Genomic DNA, 18,237 nt, shown 5'->3' with positions numbered 1-18,237 from the left:
GCAGTTTTTGTCAGCACAAAAATGTAGTGTCCTGAATGTAGAAGCAGGATGGTTAGGATGGTCTAGGATGAAGGATCTAAGGCATGATATGGCATGAAAAATTTATAGCGTATCTATTTTTGCCATTAAAAAGAGGGGAGAAAATAAATGTAGTTCATTTCTAGAATTACCTGAAGTATAATATTGGCTCATGAGATTGAATACCTGGATCCTGCCTCACGTCCCTATTGTTTGCTCAAAGATTTTAATCCTATAATAAAATCTCTCGCAGCATACACTGAAAAGTATTTCCTACAATTTTTAAAAAACGAATGAAAAGGAAGCTTGAATATGCTGATTAACAGTGTAATCTAGTTATTGGAAAAAGAATGGCTGAAATATTATTGTTTCAATATCCTTCCAGCTTACTCTAAAAGATTGCATAACTGATTACATTACAAGCTATATAAAGTACAAGACTAAGTCAAAGAAATAGTCATCTAATAACCTAAGTTTTCAGTTGCAAAATAAAGTTTTGGAAGATTATTTTTATCCCCCAATTGAATATAGCTTGTAATTTTTATACAATGCACTATTAGCATAACAGGCATTTCAGAATTAATGCAAATAAATATACTTTTGTTCAATTTTGCCATCAAGAAGTTTGCTGGAAGTTCTTTTAAGTTAAAAAAGGCAGTTTATTCAGTGATCATTTCAAAGACATGATTTATTAAATATCTCAACCATTATTCACAAAACATTACAGCATTAATATAAAGCTCCCTAAAAGAGAATGATTACGTTCCCAATTTCCAAGGAGACAGTTGTCAATATAAAAAATATATGTAGGAAAGGGGCTATGAATCCAGCTTAGTGGTAGAGAACTGGCCTAGCATGTGCAAGGCCCCATATTCAATGCCTAGTATCACAAAAAAACAAATAAATAAAAATAAAGTTAGAAAAATGTGTCAGTAAATGACAGTCATTATGATCAAATTGAAGCAAAGGAAGTAAGAATGGAAAAGAAAGTGATAAAGGAAGAATTAATGTAAGAATAGTAAGATGCATTTTATAAATAAAATTTATGTTGAAAATTTTTCAGAATAAACAAGGATACTAGGCACAAATGACAATTAGCCAGCCAGCCTCCCACCAGACAAAACTGGAAAATGGCTGAAATGTATTTCAGCAGCAGCACATCTTAGAGTGCTTTCCTTCACTTCTTCCTTTATCTGAAATTCTTTCTCAAAAGAGGTCAAATAAAAAGAGTCAAAGGCCACTAAAAAAAGAATCCATGATAAGACAAACATAGGTGTTCTGTGCCTAAAGGGAAAAAAGGGAAATGTAGGTCTTAATGAGCTATTAAGAAAATAGTTAGCCTTGAGAGGGAAAGAACCTTATTCCTTAACACTTTCCATCATGATACTATTTTGTGATATTTTATTACTTCAGCATCCTCTTTTTACAAGCATCTAGGTTAGATGTAGGTGTAAATGATTTTCACAATAGTGTTCTTAGTAGATACATATCAAAATAAATGAATAGCTCTCTAATAACTAGTCATATAAATGGCATCTCTGTGACATAATACTAAGAGAAACTTGTTGTAATTTAAAGTAAAAATATGACTTTTTTAATCCTAGAGTAACCCATTCATCTTCAGTATTTAGATCTTTCAAACTACCAACACTTTTTTCTCAAACCAATGCAATCAATCCTTGGCTATTATTTGAATTTAAGAAAGTTACATGACAAAGAGAATATAGTTTATCATTATATTTGAAGATGAGAATATAAAAATCTATTGAAAACCTAGCAAAGGGTGGACTCTGTTTTACTTTCAATATCTTACTGAGTGCCTGGGTATCTAAAACTCCCTATATTCTCAACTTCGACTATACATACTATTTTAACAATTATTTAGGTTCTTTTGTTCAAAGTTTTTAGATTTTTCCATATCAGGATTCTCTAGATTCCATTGTGTTATTTCCTGTTATGAAGTTATTCAAAGTAGTTTTTTATTGTTGTCTTTCAAAGGGAGACAGGCTGACCAGTGGTACTTGGGGTTATTTCACAATACCAGTTCCTTCCTGTATACACATTCACATGCACCCACACTGGCCCTACATAAGAAGATAAAGTTGACAACTCTTTGAAATCTTCAGACTATCCTTTCTTTTTGTCCTTTTTTTTGGGGGGGAAGTAATTCCTCCCATTCAATTATCCTGCATTCTGTCCTTTCCCTTCTTCCTTACAAAGGGGCTGGTGTCAGTCACAGCTCCTCAAGTTCCTGAGTTTCAGTGGCCTACTTCTGCAGACACAGATGTACTTAGTAGCAAAGCAAAGGAAAGAAGCAGACTTGCTTCTCAGCTGACAGGGCAATCTTTCTGGCACACCAGTCATTCTCCTTCTTACAAGTTACATCCTGTCTGTAGCTGGACTGGCCCAACAACAAGGTTGTTATTGGCTATGACTAAACTCCCTGAAAAGAGTATTTGTTGGAATGGAGTGGCAGGAAAAGAGGGTGTAAAATAGGAAGATAGATTCTCAAAAGAGTTTAAAATGCAACCTGTCAAAATTCTGTACCATATGCTGTCCAATAAATCCTGTATTTTTTAACTATTATTTTGTTCTAAAAGAGCAATAATAGCATATGTTAGAAAAGAGAACATTTACTTCAGGAAAATATAAAGTTATATATTATTAAATTGCCAACAAAAAGCATGTTGAGGTTATTTCATACAAACTTCATTAAGACTAATGAAGTACTAAATATATACAATGACATTTAAACATGAAACGGGTGACTGGGTGGAGTTGAAAATGTGTCACTCAAATATTCTATATTGTTTGTTCTTACATACATGTCATGAATCAGAGAACTAATCACCTTATTCAGGATGAAATGACTTTTAATAACATTTGTAGAATCATTTTTTTCTAGCCAGAACAATTATTTATTGTTGAAGAGATGAAAAGTCGCTCTAATTTGCTAATATTTATTTTCTCCAGAAAAGAACCAGAAAGATTGGCTTTAAACTTAAAATGTCAACACTTGGAACTTTAGCATTCAAAATTAAGTAACTATATTGACTGACCAGTGATATTTTTAAAATTTATATTCTAGCTATGTGTACAGGTGGTTGGTTTCAGCAAAATCATAGAAAGTATACCAAAGGGAGCTACAGAGTCTTCATTACAAAATGCTGTCCCCAAATAATTTTGAACCATATGGCAGAATTTTATACAGATGACTAAATTTGCTGTCATGTTTGATTATTGTTAATAGTAAAACCAACATGAAGAGCTAGACTTTAGGCTCTAATACCTTAGAAACATGAATTTTATATGAAACTATATAAAGATACCTTAAAGTATCCTTCCTTTTAAACCAATCAACAAACAAAAGAGAAAGATCAGAGATGCAGGGAAGAAATAATACTGAGTGACATTCCATACCAGCTAGACACTGAGACAGATGCTTCATTTACCTTAGGTCATTTAACATTATATGTCTATCTGAAGATCATGAAGGTGTATAATTCATTTTTCTAAGCCAGCATAACTTGACTCACATCTTCTTAATGCAAAGATTATTTGCTCTGCTCTGTTTTTTTTTTTTTGCACAGACTTTTTCTCCTTTAAAAGTCTTATTTATTGAATCACCAACTGCCTCAGGCTTGTTGTAGTGTAGTCTGAAAGACTGGTTTAGTACTTCCACTTACCTTTCAAAATATTTCCAATACAGGCTACTCATTCAGTGTTCCAGGTGACATATGAGTCATTTTCCTCTTCCAGTCAACCAAGCAGGATATCAAAGTCTCCTTTATCTTTCTGGGTGGATACAGAGTCACTAAGCTTAAATATGCCTTTTGCCAATAGACTTGAGGGTTGGGTTTAGTTATTAACTTCACAAGCCTCCACCCAGCTAACTATTCTAGGAAATAATTTGGTGAGTCAGGTGTTTTTATATTCATATTTTAGCAACCAGTAATCTGCCTTAAGTGCTGTGGCTGAAAGCCGAATGCCCTGGAAATTTTGCCGTCACATTTCCATTACTTCAAAAGCTCTGTGCCTAACAGATGAAAAGATGCATTGTCAATAGAATCATTTTTGTACATTTGTTTCATTTTAAAATAACATTGTTTTGTTATAAAAGGTCAAGAACTATTTGTTCATTTTGAATTTAATGAAACTTTGATCTGTTATCATCAAACACAGAACAAGCATCCTAACTTTGGGAGTATGGAAGTGGGCAATCCTAACTGAGTCTTTGATGACTAAATATTACTGAAAAATGAGCCACTCCTCACCAGTTAGAATTGCATGCACTGTGACCATATGCTTTTCTCTCTACTAACAGAAAAGACTAGACTCACTAATATGTTTCCTTTTATCAGCCTGTGGTGTGGCCATGCCAAATAGTGAGGCATATACCTGATCCAAAGGAGAATTTGGAAGGTGGAGAAGAGATAGCAAGGAAGAGACATAGCAAGTTGGGCACCTCCCCTGTTTAAACAGGAGCAAATATAATAGGTTCTGATCTACATCAGAGGTAATGACATTACTGATTCATAAAATGACATGAACAGAATTAAATTTGCTAAGGCTCAAAACATAAAGGATGTCTTCTTCAGGGAAAAAATTCTGAAAATCAAATAATAAGTTTATTTTGTATTATATTCTTTCCATGCAATAGCTGCTAAGCCAAGCACCTTATATGCTTTTATTCACAACAAAGCTCACAACAATGTTGCCATTATTTCATATTTTACAACTGAAGAAATTTAGGACACTAACTTGTCCAGAGTTGCACAGATGAGCCAAAATTTAGATGATCTGTTTTGTTTGTTTTTAAGAGGCAGACTATGAATTCAGGTTTCTTTTCCTTTGAAAAACCAAAACTACTGAAAAGTTTATTATTTCGCCTATATAGTAACTAAAAGAAAAGTAATGTGATTGGCATGTAGCCTGCACATCTAAGCTCACAATTAGTTTTATTATATATGTTATGTATATATATATATGTGTGTGTATACACATATCTAACTTGTTTTAACATAAAATTACCTTTTCAAAAAAGTCACTAAATTATAACATTTTCAAAGTAAACATTCCAAGATGATGAGAAATAACTCCATCAAAATATAGCTAAAACTCAAGGACTAGGATGTAATTCAGTGGCAGAGCACATGCCTAGTATGCACTAGGCCTTGGGTTTAATCTCCAGAACCACCAAAGAGTAAAAATAAAGATATGAGTTTAGCCAAAACTCATATGTAGACAAAATCAAGATTCAGTTCCAAAGCAGTGATCCCACTGAAAATCATGAAAGGAAAAAAAAAGACAAAATACTCAGATTTGACAAAGATGAATTGGGATTTTGCCTTTGGAACTGAATCTTGATTTTGTCGTCTTGATTTCACCTGAGATGAGCTGGCATCTAACCAGCAAATAGGGAGCAAGAAAAGATCATACATGGGAATTTTTTAATGTAGTTCAGGAAGTGGTACCAATCACTTCCATAAACATCTCACTAATTTGAACTTGGTTATATGATTGTTTTATAATATACAGTATATGGTATAAATATACAGTATAATATACAATATATGATACAGTACTGTTTATCATCCTGCATTAGAACCTAAAACTCCACAACAGCTGGGGTTTTGTCTTTTTTTCCCCACAGCTGTAATTTCTCAGTGCCTGCAACAAATAAACAATTTTTAATAAATATTTGTACATTGCCCCAATTAGTATTATTATTTTTATAATAAAAAGATGTATTAAACTGATGTCAGGACATAATTTAACTGTTCTATTATTGTTCTGTGTCTAAAAAGCCTAAAAATAATAGATTAACTCTTTGAGAATTAAAGAATTTTATTTTCCTTTTTATCTAAGAGGCCCAAATTTTTAATTAAACATTACTGCTGACACAAATTATTAATTGTTTTATTAAATAAGATAAAAAACCATGTACAATTATTAAAGCCTGATTTGTGCAAGGTACTATTTGAGATAAATAGAAAAGCAAAAGTAGGCTGGAGATATAGCTCAGTGGTAGAATTCATGCCTAGCATGCATAAGAACTTGAGTGCAATCTCCAGCATCACAAAAGAAAGACAAGCAAAGTTGTTTTCTGTGTAAAAGGAATTTTAACACTAAAATTTATCCCAGAAAAACTCCATGTAAGATGAATACCTTCCTATACCAGAATAGTATATATGAGGCATTTCTGACTACTTTAGACAAAATATTTAGATTTCAAAAACTAAGGCCATAGATAGAACTGATTAGACCAACCTAAGATCATATCTACCTTATACATGATCTCTTAATGTAATATTGTGAGGAAAAAAAATCAAGATTAATAAAAGGCATGAAAGCAATAAACTGAATGGACCTAAGGTTATCTAACACAGGATACTCACAGACTAGTGGAATCTATGATATAGCCCCTTTTCACAATAAAAAAGAAGAAACCAAGTACTAGAGTGGTTACACGTCTTGCCTAGTTTCACAGACTTAATGACTGCCCTTGGGTTTTAATCTGTTCTCTAGATTATTAATTGAATAATTCCTTTCATTTTGCCAAAATATAGAGTAGAATACATCCCCTTGAACTATATGAAATACAGGTTGAGCATCCCTAGTTAAAAAATATAAAATCTGAAATGCTCCAAAGTCTGAAACTTTTTGAGCACTAACATGACACCACCACTGGATAATTTCATACCATGAAATTGCTTCACATACAATATTATTTTTAAAATTGTATAAAATTACCTTCAGGTCATATATGTAATATATATATGTATGTGTATATATATATATATATATATATATATATATATATATATATATATGGTATGTGTGAAAAAATTAGTGAACAAAACTACTAGAATACACACTCTTTTCAAATGTACAGATTTATTGGAAAAAGACACAAATATCATCATCAAATTATTATTTAAAATTGGAAAGAAGAAAAGATCTTAAAAGCAGGCAGAAGGAAAAACTACCCATTACATAACTAGGAATAAAGATAACAGCAGGTTTCTTGTTGGAAACAATGCAAACAAGGAAACTAGGAAACTATGGAGTAGAATGCATAAAAGATTGAAAGAATGGTCAGTCCAGAGTTCTATACCCTATAAAAATGTGTTTTAAAAACTAAGGAAAAATAATAACATTTTCAGATATACAAATAGTGAAAGTATATATAAGAAGCGCACTTGTACTATAAGAATTTTAATGTTTAAGAGTAAAAATAATACCAGATGAAAATCTGGAGCAACATAAAGACACACAGAATACTGAAAATGATAATTATGTAGATAAATACAAAGATTTATCATATATTTACATTTAAATTTCTTTTAAAAACAATTGACTAAAACAAATAAGAACAATGCACTGTGAAGTTTAAAATACATGTAAAAGTTGGTCAGGCAAGGTGTTATATCTCTCAGCAAATCAAGATAGAAGAAGATAGGCATGGTATCACATGACTTGGAGTCCCAGCTATTTGGGTGGCAGAAGGATCACTTGAGCCCAGGAGTTTGGAGACAACCTAGACAACATAGTGAATTTTTATTTATTTTGGTGCTGAGTTGTTTTTCTAGTACCTTTCTTAAAGAAAAAACATTTTTTATTCTAATTTGTTATATATGACAGCAAAATATATTACATTTCATATTACATATATACAGCACAATTTTTCACCTCTCTGCTTGTATACAAAGTATATTCACACCATTTGTGTCTTCTTCATATATGTACTTAGGGTAGTGATATCCATCTCATTCCACCATCTTTTTTTACTTCCTTGTCCCCTCCCTCTTCCACCTCCCTCCCCTTTCCCCTATCCACAGTTTGTCTAATCTTCCCACGTTCCCACTCCCAATCCCACTATGAATCAGTACCTCCTTAAATCAGAAAAAATATTTAGCATTTGGTTTTTGGGGATTCACTAACTTCACTTAGCATTATCTTCTCCAACTTCATCTATTTACCTGCAAATGTAATGATTTTATTCTCTTTCATTGCTTAGTAATATTCCATTGTATATAATTACTACATTTTCTTTATCCATTCATCTACTGAAGGGCATCTAGGTTGGTTCCACAGTTTAGCTATTGTGAATTGTGCTGCAATAAACATTGATGTGGCTGTGTCCCTGTAGTATGCTGTTTTTAAGTCCTTTGGGTATAGACCAAGAAGTGGGATAGCTGGGTCAAAAGGTGGTTCCATTCCAAGTTTTCCAAGGAATCTCCAAACTGTTTTCCATATTGGCTGCACCATTTTGTAATTCCACCAGCAATGTATGAGTATGCCTTTTCCCCCACATCCTCGCCAATGCTTATTGTTGTTTGTATTCTTGACTGCTGCCATTCTGACTGAAGTGAGATGAAATCTTAGATTAGTTTTGATTTGCATTTCTCTAATTGCTAGAGATGTTGAAAATTTTTTCATATATTTGATTATTGATTGTATAACACCTTCTGAGAAGTGTCTGTTCAGTTCCTTGGCCCATTTATTGTTTGGGTTATTTGTTTTGGAGTTGAGCTTTTTGAGTTCTTTATATACCTTAGAGATTAGTGCTCTATCTGATGTGCAAGTAGTAAAAATTTGTTCCTAAGCTGTAGGCTCTCTATTCACCTTACTGATTGTTTCTTTTGTTGAGAAGCATTTTAGACTTTGTTTAGAAAAAAATAGAAAAGAGCCTCTTCAGCCTGAATAAGGACATCTCCAAAAATGCTTTCAGGTAACATGGTGAGAGATTAAATACTTTCCTTGTAAGATAAATAATAAAACAAGGATTACATTATTTTTATTTAAGTAAGTATGAGCAATAAAGCAATGAAAAGAAACAAAAAGCAAAACTGTCTTTATTTACAATGTTATTATCTATGTGAAATCTAATGGCATATATGGAGAAAGTTATTAGAATCTTTGGTTTTCATAAAGTTGCAGGATATAATATCAATATAAAAACAATAGTATTTCTATATAGTTACAACAACAATTGGAATGTAAATAATAGATTTACAAAAACATCAAAATATGAAATTCTTATACATAAATCTAACAAGAGATGTGTGAGACCTATACAATAACATATCAAAATACTGCTGAGAGGAATTAAAGGAGACTTGAATGAAATATACAATAATGAGTTTGAACATTTATATTGTTAATATGTCAAATCTCCTCAAGTTGATCTATAAATTCAATGCAATTCCAATCAAAATCCTAGCAGATTTTTTAAACGTAGAAACTAACAAACTCATCCTAAAATTCACAGGAAATTGCCAAAGAGCTTTCATAGCCAAAATAACTTTGAAAAAGAAAGAAGTTAGAAATTTTTACAACCTGATTCTAATATAAAGCTACTGAAAGACAGTATAGGATTAGCATAAATATACATAAATAGATCAATGGAACAGAGTCCTGTGTCCAGAAATAGACATGATATATTGATTTTCAATAAAGATACAAAAGCAATTCAAAAGATAAAAGATTTGGGGTTTTTTGTTTGTTTTTACAACAAATGATGCTAGAAAAAAATGGATTTCCTAATGCAAAAAAAAATACCTTCAATACAATTATATACAATTAACTTAAATAGATTTTAGTTTTAAATACTAAAGATTCAATCATAAAAGCAGAAAATCTTTGTGATGTTGGGTTAGACAAAGAACCTATTAGATGACTACAAAAGCACAATCCATAAAGAAGAAAACTGGCAAATCAGACTCCATCGAAATTAAGAACTTCTGCTCTCCTAAAGACACTATTGAAAATGCAAAGATTAGGAGAAAATAATTGCAAACTACATATCTGTAAAAGGAAGTGTATTTGAAATATGTAAAAAAACCCTTCAAACCTCAGTAACAAGAAAACAACCCAAAAACAAAATGTACAAAAGATTTAAGCAATTACCTCCCAAAGTTATATGGATGAAAATAAATTTGAAAAAATGCTCCATATTGGTAGTCATTACAGAAATGCAAATTTAAACCACATGAGACACTACTACATACTTAATAGGATAGCTAACATGCTGACAAGGTTATAAAGCAACCAAAACTCTCATACACTATAAATTACTACAATCTCTGGGGAAATAATTTGACAGTTTTTTAAAGAAATTAAACATAAACCTACCATATGATCCAGCCATTCTATTCTTAGATATTTATGTATCTATGAGAAATAAAAAGTATGTGTCTATAGAAGTTCCTGTAAAAATGTTCAAATCAGTTTTATTTGAAATAATTCCAAATTGGAAGCCACCCAAAGATACATAATCAGGTAAATTAATAATCAAATTGTGGTACAATGGGCCACTATCCAATAATAAAAAGGAGTGAACTATTATTATATTCACCAACATGGATGAATCTCAAAATAATTGTACTGAATGGAAGAAGTTAGGCCAAAAATATGCACTGTTATGATTCTAGTCATATAAAATTCTAGAAAATGAAAACTAACCTGTAGTTTAAAGGAAGGGTTCACTGCTTGAAAAGGATAGGCATAGACAGGGAAGAAGCAGAAGGTGGAGATTACAAAGGGGCTCTAGGAAATTTTTCATGGTCATAGTATGTTCATTAGCTTGATTGTTGTGATGGTTTTATGGGAAGAATACATTTAATTGTATATGTTAAAAAAGTGCAGTTTTATATCATTTATATCTAAATCAAGTTACTTTTAATATCTAAAGTAGCTTTGCATAAAACACCTGTAAATTTTCCCCCAACTTTATTGAGGTATAATTGACACATAAAAATTGTATATATTTAAAGCATATAATTGTACATTAACCTTATATAATCACCTTTCTGCGGGGGCATAGTGAAAATACTTATGATCTACTCTCTTAGAAAGTTACAATAATACATTATTAACTGTAGTTACCATGACATACATTATATATATCAAGTTTTCAGAACATGTGCCTTATAACTAAAAGCAAAATTGGAAAATGTTGGTCAAGGGCACATGTAAATTTTCCAGGTATAAATTTCAATCTCAGCAATATGAAATCATTTTAAGTCACCATAAAAAATTAGTAGAAAAATTTAAATGGGTAACAACAAAATTCTCCACCAAATGCTAATTTTTGTATTCTCTATGGTGATGATACAACACAAAAAGAGAATCAATTGCCAAGAATATTTTCCCACAACCTGTAAAGCAAGCACCTGGGCATATTTCCTCTTCAAAAAGTTTCTACAAATACAATCACCCAAAAGCTAATGATTTGCCCTCTACTCAAATTGCTTTAAATTGCCTTTTTTTTTTTGCTGAATAAATTGAGAAAGTGATTAAATTGCCTTTAAAGACATAATACAAATAAATATTTGATGCATGTATTTTATAATACAAACTTTTTTCTCTCTTTACCCAAATAAATCAGCAACTGATATATATTTTAAAATAAAGCTAAGAATAAACAAATTTGATAGGTAACCATGGAGGACACAAAGTATGATGAACTAGAATATAGAAACATGATTTCATTGTTGTTTCTTCTGTCTGCTATGTTCTCACCAATGGTTCCAATGCAAAAGTTAAGTGGAAAGATTTTTTTTCTTCTGGATTTTAAAACATGTAAGGCTAATTTTTCTCTCTCTATTGGTCTGCAAACTGACATAGGAGTTTAGAATTGTATGTCTAATTTTTTGAGGGAGGGGATTTCAGCATTAGTTACAGATATCTATTTAAAATTCAACCAAGCTATTAATCTATCATTACTTCTCATTATTGAGGAATATTCAGAAATGTGTACCTTTTCTTTTGTAAAATATCTTTGCAATAAGCAATTTCACAACATCTCCATGAAACAGCTTATGATGATAACGATCTTACAGATAAGGAAACTAGAAAATAAAGTTATACAAATTTATGAATTTACAGATATTAGTGGATATTTCAAAATTTTTATCATGTGCTCAATTCATGAAGTAACTAAAAACAAGAACATAACTTTTTTTTTTTTTTTGTGGTGCTGGGGATTGAATCCAGGGCCGAATTGTGTGAATATACTCTGTATACAAACAGAGATATGAAAAACTGTGCTCTGTGTGTGTAATAAGAATTGTAATGCATTCCACTGTCATATATAAATAAAAAAAGAATGTAAATTTTTATCAAAATTATCCTACAATTGAAAAAGAACATTGAATTTTGATGTTTTATAATCCTAAACAACCATGAAAAGTGACTTATATAAAAATGACAATAGTTTGATTTGCTAAGGGAAAATTTTTATTTTATGCAGATATCAATTCAGGCTTAAATTTATGTTTAAATAATAATTAAAAACTATTAAAAGATAATTTGATTATTCAGACAATATAAACAAATGAGCCCAGTAAGAGCCATCTGTTTCAGAGGCAGTATGGTGGCATAGTTTCTGGATCAGGGAGACCTGGACTAGAACCCCAGTCTACCACTTACTGGCAATAAGAGCATGCTCAGTTTATTCATTTTTACAGGAAGTTTATAATGCCTATCTGGTTGAAATCTTGTGAGGAGCAGAGATAATACACATAGAGAATTAAAACTAGCACCTAGCAGATGAGAAGGGTTTGATAAATGTTTACTATTATTAGGATCCAAAAACTAGAAGATATTATAATAGCTTATGAATCAGTTTTATTCGACCTTTACTTGCTTTCTTTTTACTGTAAAATACAGACTTAAAAATGACAAGTTTCCTTCATTTCCATTCACACTGTGTCTTAAATCTTTTCTTCCACCTTACCAGAAGAAATTTTCCACCTTTTGTCAAAGACTGACTTTTCCTTACATTTGAAAATCATTTTGAAACAAGTATTCGGAAAGAAAACTCAAACAGGACATGAAATGGAACAGATGGGAGAAAATAATAAGGGAAGCATCTAATATGGCTGTGAAGTCCAGGGTCTAATAAGTGGGAGAGATAACGCTGCAGAAACTAGAACTTGGGAAGAGAAAAAATCTTGTGTGTGGAGGAGAAAGGAGAACATGATGAGTCCAATTTAGGATATGCTGAACTTTCAGCAGGATATCTAAATGAAACAGTCTTATGTGAAGCTTAAGATAAATAACTGGAGTTGACTTAAAGATCAAGAATCCAGATAATATGTGAGTTGTTAGAAGAGAGAATTAGTTGTCCTAATGTGTTTGCTATCACAAATAAAGTGATAACTACTATATATTCCACATTTTAAAACCATGATAAGTTTCAGACATATACAGAAAGAATAATTTCAGAAGTCATTTCTTGCTGTCACTTGATACTAGATAATTAAATTTCATAGGAATGACTCACAGGGTTGATGGTGGGAGGAATATTTTCTGTCTGACAGGCTCACTCTCAATGATCCAAACAGAAACTCTGTCACTGGGAAACCTGGGTAATCTGAGCTGCAAATTAAGAAGTTACTGTCCCTTTTCACTCTGTGTAGCAAAAACTAATCTGAAGTTTAATCCATTATGCATGAGTAGGGTTTTCTGTAATATTTTATTAAAGACTATGGCATATGATATATACATTATAAAAATTGTATTATTTAATACAGATTCAATTTTCCATTAATATATATATATATGCAATAAGATCAAGTTGAGAATACCTAATTTAAAAAGTCTTCTTTTTTATCCCTCACTAAGCTCTCCAGCCTCCAACTAACAACCAGAAGCAACCAATATCATCAGTTTAAAAACAAAAACAAAAATACATTTTCTTTTTTGAACACTATTATAAGGAAGAAAATTTGGTAAATAGTCCTTCCAGAAAGGCCATGGCTATTAAGTCATGAACTAATATTGCAACATTAAGTTATGAAGTAATACATTTGTCTTTCTGGTTCATAGCTGTTACTAATCTATGAAGGAAGTCCTATAATGAAACTCTGTTTTGCTCAATCTTGTATTTGTTATTAAAGTAATATAACTTCCTGAGAATTTTTACTCTTAAGTACCGTGGGCAGTCACCTATGAATCTTCAAATGATTAAATCTTTTTAATCTTTATATGGAAACAAGTTACTTCTCTAAGAAGCAGGATTAATATTTTATTAACACTTGTTATAGTTTGGATCTGGGAGTCTCCAAAATCTCATGTGTTAAAGGATTGGTTCCTTACCTGTGGGGCTGGATGGAAGGTGGTGGACACATTAAGAGGTAGGCCTAGAAAAAAGAAGCAAGGTCATTGGAGATGTGTCCTTAAAAGGGTTATTGAAAACCCCTCCCCACACACATACACACACTCCCAATGAAGTAAGCAGCTTTCCTCCATCATGAGCTCCCTTACCATGATGTTTTGCCTTAGCATGGGCCCAAAGAGATGGGCCAAGTTATCATGGACTGAAACCATAAGCCAAAATAAACCTTTCCTTCTACAGACTGATCTATCTCAGGTAATTTTTGAGGGAAAGCCAACTAACAAAATACTTTCAATAACTTATTTATTAGAGAATATTCAAAATTTTCCCAAAAAACAATTAATAATTCCATATATTAAATGCTAAAAAGAATCATATTGTTGGAAAAAGTTGTGAATAATTTTGAATACATCTTATTTCTAACTTAAATTTCACAGTTGACAGTAACCATATTTACAACAGGAATATTTGGAAAAAATAAAAAAGCAGGGTTATTTACTTAGTGAATTAATGTCTATCAACTGACAAATATGAGGCATCTTTCCATAAGACTATTTGCAAATTTACAATATTAATTTCTTCTACTATCTGAATATTCAGCTGAGTAGATATTATGCAACTGTGAAGGAGAGATATAACCTGATCATCAGTTTAAGAAAATACAACAGTTCGATTAAAAAACATTCTATGCTAAAGTTTGATATACAAGATAGAAAGGATTCCAAAGCTTACATCCTTTGTGCACTCAAAACCTGGATGGAAATTGCCACATGTGACTTAAGACTTAGCTTAATGTTCATTAAATGTGACACAAAAATAATTATTAGCAGCATTAAAGAGGATGCAAAACCCAGAAAGATACATTGGAAATAAATTTAGAATCACGAAATTTCTAAAGGAATTTAAATTATATTTAACTTATTCTCATTACATATGAGAGAAAACAGACTGACAAAGTGAAGAGATTCTCAATGTTACATAGTGTGATGCAGAAACAAGAACTAGAACCCAGGTAATCTGACAATGAGATCAATGCAAGCTATATTCTCTGTCTTTACTTCAGGAGACAAAATTTTTCTCATTTCCTTTAAGAGATTGATTTTTATTTTTCCATTAATGGAATTTCCAGGAAGTCTTGCCTAAATGCCTAGGTTAATTTCAAGTGCTACTCTTCTAGATTCCCAAACAACCTCTTCCCAAACATGCCTACTTCAATTTAACCCTTTCAGCACAACTAAAAAAAAATGACATTTTATGTTCCTGTCTCCCCCTATGAAATTGCAAACTTCCTGAAAGCTAAGATTGACTCAATCTTGATTGTACTCTTCAGTAACTAGCACAGTGTTTGGTACACATTTTTTTTTTTAACAACAACAACAAAAATATAGTAGTTGAATTGATCTGACTCCTTCAAAAGATCACCATGATCCTTATCCACTTTTTAACCTAATATCCCCAAACAGTGGCATGCATCAAAGTGCTCTTGGTTTGAATTCAGGGTAAAGATCAGTTTCCCACTGAACAGCTTTTATTCAAGCCCTTTTTTTCTCCTCATCCCAACCACCACATATCCCACTTCAGTAACTCTCCGGAGTAATTTTTCTTCTGGAAGTCTTTCCTGACTCATGACTTCTCTTCAATCTAAATTGGACCAATGCTTCTCCTCAGAGCTTGAATAGCTCTCTGTACATATCTGTGCATACATCAGGCCTACATACATCCAATAAGACAAGTATGCAAACACTCCACTCCACCCAAGTTCTTTTATTCATGTTGGTTTCCTCCAAGATTACTACAGTGCCTCCACATAGTAGATGATTTAAACATATGATTTGAATAAAGGGAATATGGAACAGGGAAATAATCTTGGGACAGGGTCTATTTTAGGGATGCATGCACGTTTAAATGCAAATAATTGGTTAAGTATACTTTCTTAGGAGACAGTTGGAACCCAAATAGAAAAGAATCTTTCAATTTTGAGGATACAGTTCAAATCACAAAACAAGCAATAAAAGCCCTTATATAGAGGATAGTAAAATGAAAAAGGCCTATAAAAGAAGCGATAAACTAGGAACCTGAAAAGCAAGCCATTATGCAAATCCTAATAGAATGACTATCATAAAATAACGGGGCACTTTCAATCACCTTAAAAATTCATCCAAAGATGAAGAAAAATCAAAGTTTAAATTAAAAAAAAAACTTGCTAAGGTGCAAGAGAATAATGTTGGTTACTTCCAAATAAATGTACAAAGCTTTTTCCTTCTAATTAATTTTCACTGTAGTAATATATACATAATATTTACCATTTTAACTACATATAAATGCACAGTTCAGGGGCATTGTCTATTCGCACGGTTGGGCAATCATCACCACTATCCATCTTCCTAACTCATTTTTAACACGCAAGCCATAGCCACAATTTTCTTAACTTTGCTTTAGTCACATACTGAGCTTTACGCACCAACAAAATATTCTGCTGGGTAAAGTTCACGAACAGAAGAATGAAATAAATTAATGGGCTATAACTCAAATTCTGTTAATGGAATTTGAGAGCCAAGGCTTCCTTCAAGGGCCCCCTCCCACCCCTCTGTACGTCATCAACCAAGAAAATACCACATCAGCACCCACACCTAGCCAAAAACACAAAGGAGTCCCTAAAAGCAGCTGTCCCCAGCTAGGAGAAATCCCCCGCAGCTTCCTTTCCTATTGCACAAATTTGAGTAGCGCAGACACAGGGCTGCCTTCCCAGCACTGTTAGGAAATAGTAAAGACAGAAAACGAGAAAGAATAATGTGAGAAAAAGCTAAAATCAGTACTCCTCTCCTTTGCCCTCTCTGATTTCCTCTTTCCACCAGTCTTCAACCTGGTTTCAACAAACCCAAGATGAGCCCATTTACTAGAGCTCGCGCTTTTTATTGACGCAAACTTCCCATTCTCGCGGGAACTTGGGAGTGGGAGTCGGGAAGGCGAACAAATCTCTCGAAATCTCAGTTGGCTCCCGAGCTGGAGCGCCGCTGAGGATTCCGAGGGGCGGGGCGCGGAGCTTGGTAGGGGCGGAGCCTAGCTTCAGAGAGGGGTGGGAAGAGGCGGGAGGGGGAGGTGAGAGAGGACGGGGGCGGGACCGCGCGGCCTGAGACCTGTTGATCTCAGGTATTGCCCGCCTGACCGGCTCTCTTGGGACTGAGACGACTGCGCATGCTCGCTGGCGGCTCTGGGCCAGTAGCCGAGCGGCGGTGACGAACCGGCTCCTCGGTTGCGGTTGTTGCGGTTGCTGCGATGGCGTTGTGAGTGGGCCCCGGGCGGAATGGTGCTGACCCGGGTAGGGACGTCTTCTTCCAGCTGGACACCGAGCTCTTCCATCCAACAGAAGAGAGAAGAGGTGGAGACGGTTGAGAGGTAAGCCCCTCTCTGCTCCGGGTCCTGTCGCTCCCGACACTCACGACCCCTCCCTCGGTCCCTCTTTCCCAGGGGCCAGGCAGGAAGCGGCCTCCTTCTCTTCGTCCCCTTCTCGCCCGCTCCGGCCTCTCTACCGGCTGCTCGCTGTCGGACGCAGCCCCGGGCCGGGTGAAGGTCGGTAGGGACGGCGGTTCTGGGCACTCTCCGGCAAGCCAAGGGGCCGCAGCGCTTAGCTCTGCGGGCACTCCCTGTCTCCGTGCCCCTGTCGTACGTTCCTCTGCCGGTTCTTCCTGAACCTCACGCCTCTGGTGCCCCAGCCTTCTCCTGCCCTTCGCCCCCGGCTCCATCTTCGCCTCTCTATCTCGCCTTTATCCCCCATTCATGGTTCTGCTCTTTCATCCCGTGCCCACTTGCCTTTTCGCTCCGGTGGTGTTTGGTCCCGGAGGCAATGCATATTTTTTGCTCCCCTTGGTTTTTTCCCTTTCCTTGTGCATCCTTGGTCTGCTTCTTTCCTACAGGGAGCTCCTGGCCCTCGCCCACCAGGTTTCTAGCTCTGTTACCTCCGTCAATTTCTATCTTGACTTTCTTTTCCTCTTACTTTCCTTCTTTGGTACTTCTTCTTATGGTTTGTTGTTGCTGTTGTGTTTTGAGTTTTTTTGCATCGCTTTACGCTAGAGTTCATTCCATCCCGCCCCACC

The 18,237-nt window shown here is 34.0% G+C and overlaps 2 protein-coding genes across 22 annotated transcripts in view; one reads left to right on the top strand and one right to left on the bottom strand.

The window, feature by feature from the left end:
* Nucleotides 1-6,895: 6,895 nt before the first annotated feature.
* Nucleotides 6,896-18,074, bottom strand: LOC144366162 (uncharacterized). Of its 11 annotated transcripts, none has more exons than XM_078019796.1 (5): nucleotides 16,447-18,074; nucleotides 14,125-14,168; nucleotides 13,310-13,404; nucleotides 8,001-8,384; nucleotides 6,896-7,558 (listed from the first exon to the last, which is right to left on the bottom strand). In XM_078019796.1, exon 1 carries the CDS (start codon nucleotides 17,884-17,886, stop codon nucleotides 17,290-17,292), a length of 597 nt encoding a protein of 198 aa, XP_077875922.1. In that variant the 5' UTR covers nucleotides 17,887-18,074; the 3' UTR covers nucleotides 6,896-7,558; nucleotides 8,001-8,384; nucleotides 13,310-13,404; nucleotides 14,125-14,168; nucleotides 16,447-17,289. The 11 variants fall into 11 exon arrangements, with proteins under 11 accessions (XP_077875922.1, XP_077875925.1, XP_077875923.1 ...); XM_078019799.1 differs by having other exon boundaries at nucleotides 16,960-18,074; XM_078019797.1 differs by lacking the exon at nucleotides 8,001-8,384.
* Fam135a (family with sequence similarity 135 member A) overlaps nucleotides 17,401-18,237 on the top strand; it is a 104,263-nt gene continuing 103,426 nt past the window's right edge. For 10 of the 11 annotated variants that reach the window (XM_021732562.3, XM_040282903.1, XM_021732565.3 and 7 more), the window contains exon 1: nucleotides 17,401-17,539. The gene's annotated coding sequence lies outside the window, so the exon portion shown is untranslated. The remainder of the gene's footprint in view (nucleotides 17,540-18,237) is intronic. The other variant, XM_040282902.2, reaches the window with a different exon arrangement.

Source organism: Ictidomys tridecemlineatus, chromosome 8 (assembly GCF_052094955.1).
Source record: "Ictidomys tridecemlineatus isolate mIctTri1 chromosome 8, mIctTri1.hap1, whole genome shotgun sequence".
In the NCBI taxonomy this organism is placed as follows: Eukaryota; Metazoa; Chordata; class Mammalia; order Rodentia; family Sciuridae; genus Ictidomys; species Ictidomys tridecemlineatus.
This window is presented reverse-complemented; position numbering and strand designations above follow the sequence as displayed.

Coding starts and splice junctions, on each gene's coding strand:
- LOC144366162 (XM_078019796.1), bottom strand. CDS start 17,886: ATGGAGCCGGGGGCGAAGGGCAGGAGAAGGCTGGGGCACCAGAGGCGT.